We start from the raw sequence: 14162 nt of genomic DNA on the forward strand, positions 1-14162 counted from the left end.
ATTAATTAAAAATGGGTTTAGTGGAGGTTAAAAAAAGTTGTAATGTAATTAACTAAGTGAGAACATGGGAATTTACTATATATTTAATTGATTATTTATTTATTATAGATTTTGGCGGAAAATTTTGGTGAGAAGAATTTCTAGAATTATCTATAAAAAAAAAAAGAATTTTTAGAATTATAATTTAGTAGGATGATATTTAAGGTGTAATAAGAGAGGCAATATGTGTTTTTTTAATTGAAAAAATGGGAGGCAATATGTGTTTTTTTAATTGAAAAAATGGGAGGCAATATTGTATAACAAATGTAATATCTTGTGGTGAGTAACATGCTCTTTCATGCTCTTTCATTAAGCTTCCAAATAAACAAAAAATATAGATATAATAGGTTGATTTTCTTAATGAAAAATTGAAAATATAGACCATAGAACTAATTTAGTTAGACCCTTGTTTTGAATTTTTTTTTTTTAACTTGTAACCAAAAATAGAAAAATTAACGACAGAAAATAAATAGGCAAAAACAAAGTACAGTAGAATATAATTATATAAAATTTTCATTTATCAATATATTGTACGAATATGTCTACTAAATCCAAAAAGATCATTTATCTAGTATTCATATTTCTGGTAGCCTTAACACAATGGAGTTAACGTAGTTACTATTGTAGTCTATTGTGTGACTAGAAGACCACAAAATGAACAAGTGAAAACAATTACCTGAAAACATTAAATAGAACTGCCTTCAATAAACTTGATACCTCGAATTGAATATCAATTTCATGATGATGAATGAGGTGATTAGAAGTGCTAACTAACAAGGAACAACCCTATTATCACTATATATCCGCTACTTTCTTTTTTGGAAACTAAATTTCTGATATCCAATAAAAGAAAACAATCAAAGAAAGAAAGAACAGCCTATTGTCTACTACACTCATTCAAAGAGTTTGTTTTGTTCGGTTTTGTCTTCAGTGTCCACACACTCGTCATCAGAATCAGGAAGGAGATCAAAAAATGCTTCTAGGTAGCGGGGGCTTTGATCGTTCGAGGGACACTTGTTGCCATTGGCCCGCCATTTCTGATCTGCTATCATATCAGGAGAGAGCCCCCACTCAAGCAGTTCTTCGTCTGTATGATGAACTGCCAAGCTATACTCTCCGCCGCTCCCCAACTGCATCACGCGGAACTCGCTATTTCCAAAATTGTTGAGAAGTTCAAATTGTTCAACTGTCCACCTAAACCACCTCATGAGGAAAACTCGAGAAGCCAGCCCATGTGACACGATTATCAGATTCAAATCGTTCGAAGGGTTATGATTAAGCCTGTTCATGTCAATGTCTCTCCATAGAGATTCAAGAAAACCTGCAAACAAGTCATTTCCAAATTAACACCACCTAATCCCTGTGCATCACATCTGTTTAAGACTTAAGATTAACAACTAACTACATACAAATAAAACTGTAACAGAATCCAGTAAAATTGATCTAAAATCAATGAAGGTTGCAGAGACGGAAGAATCATAGGAGCAGAGAAATGCAAAGGCACCCCTCAAATAATGGAACCTCCGCCATTGAATGGAAAAGGCTTCAGTTGAGAAGCTCTCCTTGTGCGCCTCTCTCCGTTCCTTCCCGACAACTTTTTTCTCTCTCTGATCATCCGCCACTAACTGCAATTTTACCTTTTCCATTTCTTTATCTATGGTTTTGAATTTGGTTTCTAATGGGAGAGGTTAAGCACAAAATTGGGTTTCCTTATACTTGTAAACCGCAGACCCTAAGCACGGCTCAAATCGTGAACCCTAAGGGTTCATAATTCTTCTTGGTTTAGCATTTTCTCTTGCAGATTCTTCGTCATTTCTTTTGTGAATTACTTGCCAAATTGATCTGTATGTTCCTCTATATTCTTTAATTTCGTATGTAAGTGTGAGTGTTTGGATTATGCATTTTTTATTTGACATTTTCGAAGGAAAATAGGTGCTGACGGTAGGAGACAAATTCAGATATGTAGATAAGATGCAAAGAAACTGGCGAATAGAATTGTTCACTAATTTTTAGCACAATAGGATTTAACAATTTCTGCTAATCTGAAACATGTTTATGTTGTTGGAGCTCTACATAGGTTAATTTCATTGCATTACATGAGTTAATTTCTTTTTAATCCGGGGTTCTGTAAACTTTAATTCAATTGCAAATTAAATTTTAGATTAACGAAAGTATGCCTTGTTTGGGTTTCTTTCATCAATTTTTTTTTTACTTGTATCAATGTTGTTTAAAAATTAAGTTTATGCTGCTTAATGATATTAGCGGTTGATTTGTGTATTTTTTAGGAGTGATACAATGGTTAAACATAAGAAAAATGACACATTTTTTAAGAGGAAAGTTTCCGACAAAGATGAAAATTGTATATCTTCAACATCAACACTTAAAGAGCTTCCTTCCGATGATCAAACAGTTCAACTAGAAGAGCAGCCTTGCAAAATACAAAACATCACAATGGAAGAATTTGAATCTTTGACAAAATTATATGTGACTCTTATGAATTTCAATTATAATATTAGTTAGTTCTTGCCACCTCCCTTAACATTTTGGGTATAATCCGCCACCGAATTGTTGTTGGATAAGTTGAAAGTTGTCATCTAGTCCAGAGTCAATAACAACAACTCATTCTCATAACAATTTTAGCTATAAGAATTTATTTGTATGGTGTTCTCCTCAGTTTAAACATAATCTACATCATAAGAAGTCTTATTTCAGTAACTTCTTAATTTAGTCTGATAGAACCCATTAAATCAAGTTAACAAAACTATATTTTATTGAATGGTAAAGGTGAGCTCCAGAACTCTACAATGGTGGAAACGGAAAATGAAGGGTAAACCAGAGAGAAACTCTCCAAACAAACTCTCTAGCAATATTTTTTAATCCTTTCCTCACCCCTCTAGCCCTAATCATATAGACATTTCACTCATAACAGAATTGAGGGGCCACAATGCCACTTCAGCAACTAACTTCCTTACTTACACAGTAAATAACGGATTGAATAATTCATTGAATGGTTGAGAAAAGACTAAATAGTTTTTTCCCATATAGCGTAATTCTCAAACGATGAGGCCTCAGGCAAAGGTAAAGAATAAAATAAGATGACTAATATGTAGAAAAAGCAGAGCAATAAACAGATATTCAAAACCTAAGAAAATATTTTCATTCAACATAATTTCACCTTTTAATACAGACAATACATGCATATACCAACAATAAAATGTGACTCTACTTTGTTTCATGCTGGAGCTGGATAGATATGATATGAAAGGTTGATCTTGCTTACGGACATCCTAACTCCATTGTTGCTCAACAATTGCAACCAAGTCTTATCCTATTAAGTGAGGTCGGCTACATAGATCAATTTTTCCCATAATGTTATATCCAGGACCATGCTTCTATCCAAATAGTTAATCTCGAGATCTTTTATAATAACTTCTCTTATAGCCTTTCTAGGTCTTTCTCTTCCTCTAGTTTATTTGACTTTTCTCCATCTGATCTACTCTCCTACCACTGAATCCACATGTCTTCTCTCTACACGCTCAAACCACCTAAATCTACTTTCCACCGTCTTTTCTACTAGGTGTTACCCCAACAACCTCTCCAATATTTTCATTTCTATTCATACTCTGTCTAGTCTTACTACACATCCAACGCAATATTCTCATCTCTCTCACACTTAATTTATTTTCGTGTTGATTCTTAACCGTCCAACATTTTGTCCCGTACATCTCAGGTCTACAACAAAATTATATAGAATAGCTTACGAAAACAGCATGTAACTTATATGAATAATGTATGATTGTATTTTATCTTTTGTAATACAACATAAGCATAACTAACTACTTTTTGTTATACAGGATAAGTGATTATGCCAAAAGTGATTAATTAAGAAAATTAACGCCATCATAGATTGATTGATTAATGCAACAAATACAATTAGGTCAATTGAATTGAAAATAAGAGTTACTTACTGGAAACGCGATCGAAAACGTCGGCGGCGGACTCTCCCTCCGGAAACCGATAAAAGAATCTCCCAAACCTCTGCCTCGTCTCCTTAATCGCGTTCATCCGTTCCTGCACCTGAAAATTCCCGAAATCCTGTTCGCGAATGCGGCACTCTTCTCTCACACCAATAACACGCTTCTTGGAGAAAGATCTGGCGACTTCACGGAGAGTGGATCGGGTGCGAGTGTAGGGCGAGGCGTAGAAGAAAACGCGCCAATCAGGGGAGGAAGATGAAGAAGCGATGAGGTGGCGGATTTTGGAACCGGCGAGACGCGCTTGCGCGATGCCTTGTGGTGTTAAGGGGATCTTGTGGTCCGGTGTTACGGAGTAGGCGCCGGGATCTAAGTTGCCCTGCGATTCACCGTGACGAACCACTATTATTCTCTTTGGAAGTACTCCTACGCCTTTTTCGTGCATTGCGAATTGGAACTGGTTGGGTTGATTGTTGATATTGTTGTTGTTGTGATATTCGTGCGTGACGAATTCATTGCTGTTGCTGCAACTGGTTGGGTTCATGCTTTCTCATTTCTATTCTCTCTCGCTATCTCTTTCGTTCTTGTTTTTTTTTTCTTTCTAAAGATAATTATATCATTAATTTATTTGATATGTTGAATGTATTTTATTTTAATAGTGAAAATAATAATTATATTTAAATATAAATTAATTAATTTAATAAATTTTGTTTAATTAGTCTCCGACTAATATTATAATTTTATTTATAGTATAATATTTATGATATTTTCTTCAAGCTAATGACTAGATAGCAATCATTTTAAATTTATTTGCAAGTTGATTGATGGTTGTTTTTGGCAATTTTAAGATTTTTGTCAACTGAAATTTATAAGAAAGGTAGGTTGTAGGTATCAATAGATTATTTGTCTTTTACTTAATAAAATGCCTTTTATTCTAATAGTGATTTGTTGCAATACTGTTTATGAAAATGAACAAGCGCAATACAGTTAGGAGTAATGATATTCTTACACTTAAAACTTACACCAATACTTACACCAAACATTGTTCATCGTATTTATACGGTGAACAGTGTTTTTTAAAATAAAATAATAATATTTATAAAAAATCTTTTTTATTTTAAAAATTACGGACGATACTGTTCATGTACGGACATGTATTAACCAACTTCATTACTGCATTAACCAAATTTTTACACTGCATTAACCAAGTTTGATGATTGCTAAAAATTATTTTTTAATACTTGGATGTTGCATTAACCAACTTCATTACTGCATTAACCAAGTTTTTACACTGCATTAACCAAGTTTGATGACTACTGTAAAGTACTGTTCATGGGTGTAAGAATAGCATTACCCAAACTTGGTTAATACCGTGTAAAAACTTGGTTAATACAATAATGAAGTTGGTTAATGCAACATCCAGGTATTAAAAATGATTTTTAGTAGTCACCAAACTTGGTTAATGCAGTGTAAAAACTTGGTTAATGCAGTAATGAAGTTGGTTAATGTAACATCCAGGTATTAAAAATAATTTTTAGCAGTCATCAAACTTGGTTAATGCAGTGTAAAAACTTGGTTAATGCAGTGATGAAGTTGGTTAATGCACGTTCGTACATGAACAGTGTCTTCTGTAATTTTAAAAATATAAAATATTTTTTATAAATATTATTATTTTATTTTAAAAAACACTGTTCACCGTATTTATACGGTGAACAGTGTTTGGTGTAAGTATTGGTGTAAGTTTTGAGTGTAAGAATGACATTTCTCTACAGTTAGACATATCAAACTCTAGATTTTGTAACAGTACAAACATTACTAAAGATTTATATGAGATTCAATTAATTATAAATGTAGCTTTAAGAATTGTTTATCCCCTATAAGAGTTGGAAGGTACATTTGAAATAAGAGATATTAGCAACTTAAAGTAAATGACAATTTTTTCTTTCTGCAATACAATTTTGTTGAGGGATGTCGACACATGAGAATTTATGGATAATTGCATGTCTACTAGTGAAATTGAAAAATACATGATTTACATATTCTTTACCATTGTCGGGTGATGTGTGTAAACTACAAATGCGCAATTGTTTCAAGTAGTAAAAAGTATCGATCCCACGTAGAGATATGTGATTACCAATTCTTACTTTAACTATGTTTATCTAAAGTGATAGAAAATGGTTTGTTGGATTGCAGATTGAAATGTAAATTAAGAGATGGTTAAAAACAGGATTGAGATTATGATCATCCATCAAGACTCACCCCTAAGACTATTCATGTTTGAATTGTGAGGAGTTGTGTGTCACCAACTTTCATGGTGTGTGCATCTAAACGTGTTTCAGCCACATCTATGTATTTCAATCAATAGCGTTATGCATTGTCACGCGATGACACATCTTGATTGTTTCTCAATTGAGATCAAGTCACCTTGTTCTGGTGCTTCGAACACAACTATTTAGTAACTCGTTTTTAGATGTCGAATCATTATCTTTTGATACATGACTGGCATCTATTTTGACTTTGTTTTTGCAAACGTCATAGACATGAATTAGATTTCAAGTTCTAAAATAAAGCAAACTTAGACTTCCCGCAATTGCAAATAATTAACTTAGTAGGGAATAGTCTTGTTCTCGCAAACGTCATAGACATGGATTAGATTTCAAGTTCTAAAATAAAGCAAACTTAGACTTCCCGCAATTGCAAATAATTAACTTAGTAGGGAATAGTCATGATATGAACTCTCATAACCCCATGTCCCTTCTACTCACTCATGGTGAGATGGATAACAATAATTAACAACTTAAAGAACATTGCAAAAAAAGTATATAATAAAGCAATAGCAAACTAAAACAAAGATAAATGCAAGATTATCATAAAAGTGCTGGAAATTACAAAGAGTAGAAAAAACTTTACCTAAGAACTTAAAGAAGAAATGTAGTAGTGAAAGTGATGAATCATCCCTAAGTGTCACCCTTAGGTGTCTCCTCCTTTTCCTTGATGCCTAAGCCTATTTTTATAGTAATCCAAGGCATAAATAACTAATTACTAGCATTAAATTCGAGCAAACCAATCAGTAGTTGCTTAGTTATAAAGTTTTAGAGGTTACAAATGCTAAAAAGTCACAAAAGAAGCCAAAAGATCAAAAGTTTGTAACTGCCTGAGTGCTGACACGGGTCGTGTTATGTAACACAGGCTGGTCGTGTCTGCCTCAACTTGCTTGTATGGAGAAGGGACAAAGAGGGAAACATGGCTCATGTCTTGGGACACACTCATGCCTTGTTGTCCTTTGAATTTTTGTATGGGAAGCGTCCCAATTCGTGCGATCTTGATCTTTTTTCGTTTTGATTTCATCAACCTCTAATTGCCTGAAACAGAGAAAGGAAACAAAAAGCGCATAAAAGCAAACTAAAAATGATTAAAACACACATGAAATAGAAGGGAAAATACCCAAAAAATATGATACATTTACCGCTTATCATTTGGTCGAATTCTTCTAGTTCATTTATGAATAGTATTTGTACCATATTATAAAATTGGATAAATAATTGTGGTACTTCTGATTTAGTATTCATCAAGAAGATCCAAGTTATTCATCTATAATCGAAAGGAAAATAGACACAATTTTGTTTTGATAACTACGGTAACAGTGTGTCGTCAAACATCACAGTGGATGACATTAAATGGTTCAACACTTTTATTAAAATCGAAAGGAAAATAGACACAATTGTGTTTAGATAACTACGGTATTTGGACCAAACTCTAGTCTCGACAAGGGTAGCATCATGATTCGACATAGTAATGCATGTTGTATTAGAAGTCTTTTTTAGCATGTAGTAGTCAAAGATGTGCATGTTGTAGTCGAAGTTTGTTCTAACATGCAGTTGTTTAAGTTAGCTTAGTGTCTAAGTTAGTTATGTATGTCATGTATGTGTGTGTTTTTCATCATACATAACATACATAGCTAGTAATATATAAATAAGTTGATCTCTCAGGTTGTTTATAGAGGTTAAGGTTGGTTATTATTTTGTAATACTTGTAATCATAAACCCTAATGAGAAAGTAAATAATAATGTTTTTAACCAATCTTATTTACTTCTTTTTCTTCCCTCTCCTCTCTTATTTGTTAACTGAATTGTTTCTTGGTCAATTAAGAAACTCTCTCTTTCTCACATAATTACATAGTTATTGGTATCACTTGTTACAATAAACTTGTGTGGTGAGCGTGCATCAAGATGACGTCAATGAAGTATGAAATTGAGAAATTCACCAGAGTGAATGATTTCGGTTTATGGCGCTTGAAGATGCAAGGTTTTCTGGTTCAACAGGGTTTGTAAGAAGCGTTGAAAGGATCATAGATGGATGTTGTCTTAACAGAGAAGGAGAAGGTGACGATGATCAAAAAAACCCATAGTGCCATCATTTTGAGCCTTGTTGATAAGGTTTTGTGGCAGGTCTTAAAGGAGAAAACCGCCCAGGCGTGTAGTTGAAACTAGAAGGATTATACATGACCAAATCCTTGGTAAACCGTCTCTACCTAAAGCAAGCTCTGTATTCACTCAAGATGAGTGAAGATAAAGTCTTGACAAGACCCGTGGACTATTATCTCGGATTTCTCCAAAAAAAATCCATGAAATAAAAAATTATTTTGTTATTGTTTTTTTATTTATATAAGAATTTTGTTTTATTTTAATTATTTATTAAATTTTCATTTTAATCGTTTTTTTTTTTCATTTTCCACTTTGATTTTTTTAATATGAACATTGTTGAAATTTTGTGTTGATGTTTAGTCATACTTTATTTGTTTATAATAGTGAATTAGTAGTTATAATATGGCTGAACCTCAGAACTTTAAGAGAAATTATTGCACCCGATGTCACTTATCTTGTATTATGTATTGAATATCCCGAAGTTATTGTACCTTTTAAAGTTAAATATGGTTTGATACACTTGTTACCAAAGTCTAGTGGTCTTGTATATGAGGATCCTCATAAGAACTTGAAGGTATTTTATGTGGTGTGTTCTACACCAGTGAAGCTCGAGAGAGGCACGGAGGACCATATCAAGCTAAGAGCCTTTCTATTATCACTACAAGGTGCTGTAAAATATTGGTTGTATTGTCTTCATCCAAATTTTGTTATAAGCTAGAATGATTTAAAGAAGGTGTTCTTATAAATGTTCTTTCCCATATCAAGAGTTACTTCGTTTAGAAAAGACATAGGTTGTATTAGACAAATTGACAGAGAATCTTTGAATGAGTACTAAGAGAGATTTAATAAACTAGTGTCTAGCTATCCTCAACACCAAATTAGTGAACTTACTCACCCATTATTTATATAAAGGAATTTTACCTATGGATAGAAGCATATTAGATGTTGCTAGTGGAAGAGAACTTGTTGATAAGACCCCGAAAGCGGTAAAAACTTTGATTGAGAATATTTTACTTCATTCTCGACAATTTACAACCAGAAACTACTCAACATTGTTGTTTATATGAGTGGATAAGATTCAAGCTTCTTCAACTTCCAACAAAAATGTAAAGAACAAACTTGGTGAGCTTAATTCATGATTGAGAATACGTTACTTAATTCTTGACAATTTACAACCACAAACTATTCAATGTTATTGTTAATAGGAGTGGATGAGATTAAATTTAATTCAACTTCCAACAAAAATGTAGATAAGAAACTTGGTGAGCTTACTTCATTGGTGAAACAATTAGCAGGGAAAAGCTCAAACATCGAGGATTTATGGTGTTTGCACTTCTCCTAAGTATCTAACATATTCATGTCCTACCTTTCAAGATCCCCAAATATTAATTTGCCTCAAGCATATATAGCAAACATATACAATCTCCAACCCAGTAACTATGACCTGTACAATAACCTTGATATATCCACTAAGAGTTATCACTCCAATTGGAGAAACCATATAAACTTGAGATATGGAAATTCTTCTGCACAACAATAGCTCAAACAGTAACAAAATAAGTCATTAGATGTTTGATCCGAATCATTACTAGAGAACCTTGTCAAGCAAATGATTGTCCAAAATATACAATTTTAACAAAAAATGAATTTCACCATTTAGAATTTAGAGACCAAGATTGAACAACTAGCTACTTTAATTAATTATATGTAGATTCAAAGATCGAACCAACTACTTGCCCAAACAATAGTGATTTGGTTTGAGATCCGGGAAAATTGTTAAATCAACACTTGGAAAAACTATAAAAAAATCATTGAACGTAAACATAAACCTATTATTGTTGATCTAGAAAGACATAAAAATGGATGAGACGCATATAGACAATGAAATATTAGTTACATTCAGAAAAGTGGAAATGAACATTCCACTCCTTTAAGCAATTCAGGAGATTTTGAAATATGCCAAATTTTTCAAAAACTTGTGCACACTTAAGAAAAGGATAAAAAGAAATGAAATGGTCAGCATAAGGCACGATGTTTTTGTCCTCATTCAACCAAAGCCCAAAAATTGCAAAGATCCTTGAACTTTTCTCATTCCATGTACCATACGTCATGGTAAATTTGAAAATGCCATGCTAAACATAGGTGTTTCTATTAATGATATGCCTACACATCTATTTTTAATACTCTTTCTCTTAGACCTTTACAAAATACAAGTGTTACCCTTTAACTGACAATAAAAAGTAGTGTTCGTCGAACTAGATTAGTGAAAACGTACATGTGCGAGCCAATGAATTAATATTTCCTGCAAATTTTTACATTCTAGACTTGGATTGAGAGAAAGTTTAGTAGGGTGCCTATAATTTTAGGCAAGTCGTTCTTGAAAAATGCTAAACAAAATTGATGTTAATGCTTAAACCCTTTCCATATAATTTGTGGATAACATTGTAAAATTTAGGTCTAATACCCTTTTTTCGTACTGCGTTCATTTTAGTCTCAAAACTTTAAAAAAGACAATTTTGATCCCTCAACTTAATAAAGTTTTTAATGTTAGTCGTATCCATCTAAATATCAACAACAATGTTAGTTTTTACTAATTTAGAAAATGACGCGTAACAATGAACTTTTGTGACTAATTTAGGGGACTAAATAATTTGTCACATTTGTGGCAAATAATTATAAAAATTACGGTTTTAGTTCCTCAACTATTTTGAATGTTTTATGCTAGTCCTATCCATCCAAATATTAGTAACAATGTCTATTTTCGCTAATTTGACAAATGACATGTAACAATAAACTTTTTTGCACAAATCTTCATTTTCTTCATAAGATTTCATAGCCAGAAAGGTCACCACTACATTAACATCAAAATCAACATATAAACTAAATTAAACTTTCACTCCCACACGATATTGGATCCTCCAAAACAAAAAATAATGCACATTCTTATCCATCCAAATATTAGTAACAATGTCTATTTTCGCTAATTTGACAAATGACTTGTAACAATAAATTTTTTTTTGCACAAATCTTCATTTTTTTCATAAGATTCCATAGCCACCAAAACCAAAAATATAAAAAATAATGTACATCCTTTTATTATGGAGATGCGGGGAATCGAACCCCGTGCCTCTCGCATGCGAAGCGAGCGCTCTACCATATGAGCTACATCCCCATGATGTCAAATCTAGTTAACAAATTATACTCATTGGATGGATAACAGTTGTTATATATTTGCTTTAAATTTTAAAATAATATTAACATATTTTTGAATAGGGATTCATTTATTTCAATAAGAGAATGTGAATTTGTCTGCAAATCTTATCTCAGTTGTCAAAAGACAATATTATAAGGCTGGCCGCATTTACCAAAATTCAAACTTATAATCTCACAATTATGTGCGTGTGTGTTTTTATGGTGACTATTACAATTTTGTCTTTCGATAATTTTTTTAAACATAATTAAAGCATGTGACTTTGAAACTTTGTATTTTCCATTTAAGGTATAACATATGAAATTATGTAATAAATATTTATTTGTATATTAAAAATTATTTAAAAAATTTATTTTGCAAAATAGAATGTTAAAATAATTTATTTGTATATTATAATAATTTCAAATAATTTATCTCCATAATATCAATTTATTAAATTAAAAATTACAAAATATGCTATGTAAAATGGAATTCCAACCGTTTATTTTTATTTTATAATACTTTTAAGCGCTTGTGTTGCAATTTTGGTCCATATTGATTGAGAAGATTAAAGAATGCATAAAAATAGATGTTTGGCAAGCAAAGGTAATAAAGATTGTAGTTAATGATGATCATTACGACGGTAATTCATTTAGATTTTGTAATTGGTGAGTTTTTATTTGATAAATTTGTATAATTTTATATAATGAAGTTCAACGAAGGAAATTATAACTAAATAAGGCACAAAAACCATCATATTATACACAGTTCTCATAACTAGAAACTCTAACATTCTTCAACTCGTACCAATTTAAATGAAATTTATGTTTTCTTGTTCTAAATCTTATCTTTCTTTATATTTTAATGTCTTTATTTTATAACTTTACTTCAATTATGATCATGCGTGAGTAGATTTTAGTTATCTTGGGATTGTGGGAATTCTAATAATAGATTCTCCATAAACTATAACTTTTTTTTATTTATTATCATGAGTGTTGATATTTTGATCTTACTTACTGTTTTATCATATTTGTACCTATATAATTTAGTTATATAGTCTTAAATATCAAACGAAGTACTGAAATGTGAAGTTTGATATTCGACATGTAAGACGGGACCAAGAGAATTAAACAATAAAATATATTAAATTTCCTTAAGATCATGAGAGATATATGTTTTAATAATGTTTTCTCATACATAAACCATGAAGATAAGCTTGCTATAGGTTTACAATAGGTTTTTTTTTGCTTCTTTAAAACAAGAGAATAGTTACAATAGTTTATACGATTTTTAAAAGTTGAATACCCATAGCTTTAAGAAGAATTGATTTTGTTATATCTAGCATTGTAAAATAAGGCCTTTTTTTTTGTTGCTAATTTAAAATCCCAATTACTTCATCAGATAATTGTCAATGTTGCTAATCACCATAGTGAAAATAAATTGATACTCATTATAAAGTCCTTGTGGGAACAATAACTTTAATTATGTGATAAAAATCATGCAATTGCGAGATTATCATAGTCCATGCAAAATTAAAAATCTCTTATAGCTCGGATTGAGATTATTTTATTCTTTTCATTCTTCAACACAATTACTCCTTATTTCTTAAGGACGCAATGAACGGAAATAACTCGAACATTATTTAATATAGGTTAAATGATCTCAACATCAAACCATTTAATAATATTTTTTTACGCGTCGAAGACACATTTCAACGCGTCGAAGAGCTTTCAAGCGGGAAGATTCGAAATTTAAAATGTTTCGTTTGAATCAAGGAGGACATGTGGAACCCCAGGAATTCGAAACACATGCAAACGAGCAACTAGGCATCTCGTTAGAGTAGGACCGTTAGGGTCGAATTAGTATAAACAAGGGTCTTAGTGGTAGGATCCAAGTGTGTTCATTTTGTACAAATCACTCACAAATCACTCAAGTATCACGCATAAGAGAAAGAGTTTTCACTGAGAAATGTACGTGTAACACCATTATCTTTTCAATATTTACCTTTCTTTTTTATAAGAGCAAAGTCTTTTAAATTCCTTTACATTTCTTGTCAAACCGTTTATGTTTATAGTTTAATCATTTCGATTTACTCTTTGCAATTTATTTCCTTGCATTGCATTTAATATTACTTTACAATCAGTCATAAATTAGGATCATTTCTTTAAAAGTCAAAACTCATAAAATATGAATTCAATCATCATAAAAGACAATTTTTCAACACATGTCCTAGGATCAATCTAGTCGATCCTGCGAGTAACCAAAATATATTCATAGTTTGAAGGACTGGCAGTTGTTTACTGGAAATCACCGTAAACAAAAACACACACAATTCAATTAAATAGGTAATTACTTAAATCCAAGCACATGAGGTGATTCAATGGACAACTTATTGCTCTTAAAGCTTCTAATTACCAGCTGAAGTGACTCATAAATTCTTTTCCAAAGATTTGATCATGACATATATGCTTCTTTTAATTCATAAAACTCATTGCAATTGATCCATCTCATATTTCGCTTCCCACATACAACGCC

At 31.7% G+C, this 14162-nt stretch overlaps 1 protein-coding gene and 1 non-coding gene across 2 annotated transcripts; both read right to left on the reverse strand.

The window, feature by feature from the left end:
* Window positions 1-739: 739 nt before the first annotated feature.
* On the reverse strand, window positions 740-4604 carry LOC131610618 (phosphoglycerate mutase-like protein AT74H). The gene is made up of 2 exons (XM_058882608.1): window positions 4008-4604; window positions 740-1360 (listed from the first exon to the last, which is right to left on the reverse strand). The coding sequence occupies exons 1-2, from the start codon at window positions 4555-4557 to the stop codon at window positions 933-935; spliced, it is 978 nt and encodes a 325-aa protein (XP_058738591.1). The 5' UTR covers window positions 4558-4604; the 3' UTR covers window positions 740-932.
* A 6932-nt stretch (window positions 4605-11536) lies between these two features.
* Window positions 11537-11609, reverse strand: TRNAA-CGC (transfer RNA alanine (anticodon CGC)). The gene has a single exon. It is a non-coding gene; the product is annotated as a tRNA-Ala (tRNA).
* Window positions 11610-14162: the final 2553 nt, after the last annotated feature.

Source organism: Vicia villosa, linkage group LG6 (genome assembly GCF_029867415.1).
Source record: "Vicia villosa cultivar HV-30 ecotype Madison, WI linkage group LG6, Vvil1.0, whole genome shotgun sequence".
Classification (NCBI taxonomy): Eukaryota; Viridiplantae; Streptophyta; class Magnoliopsida; order Fabales; family Fabaceae; genus Vicia; species Vicia villosa.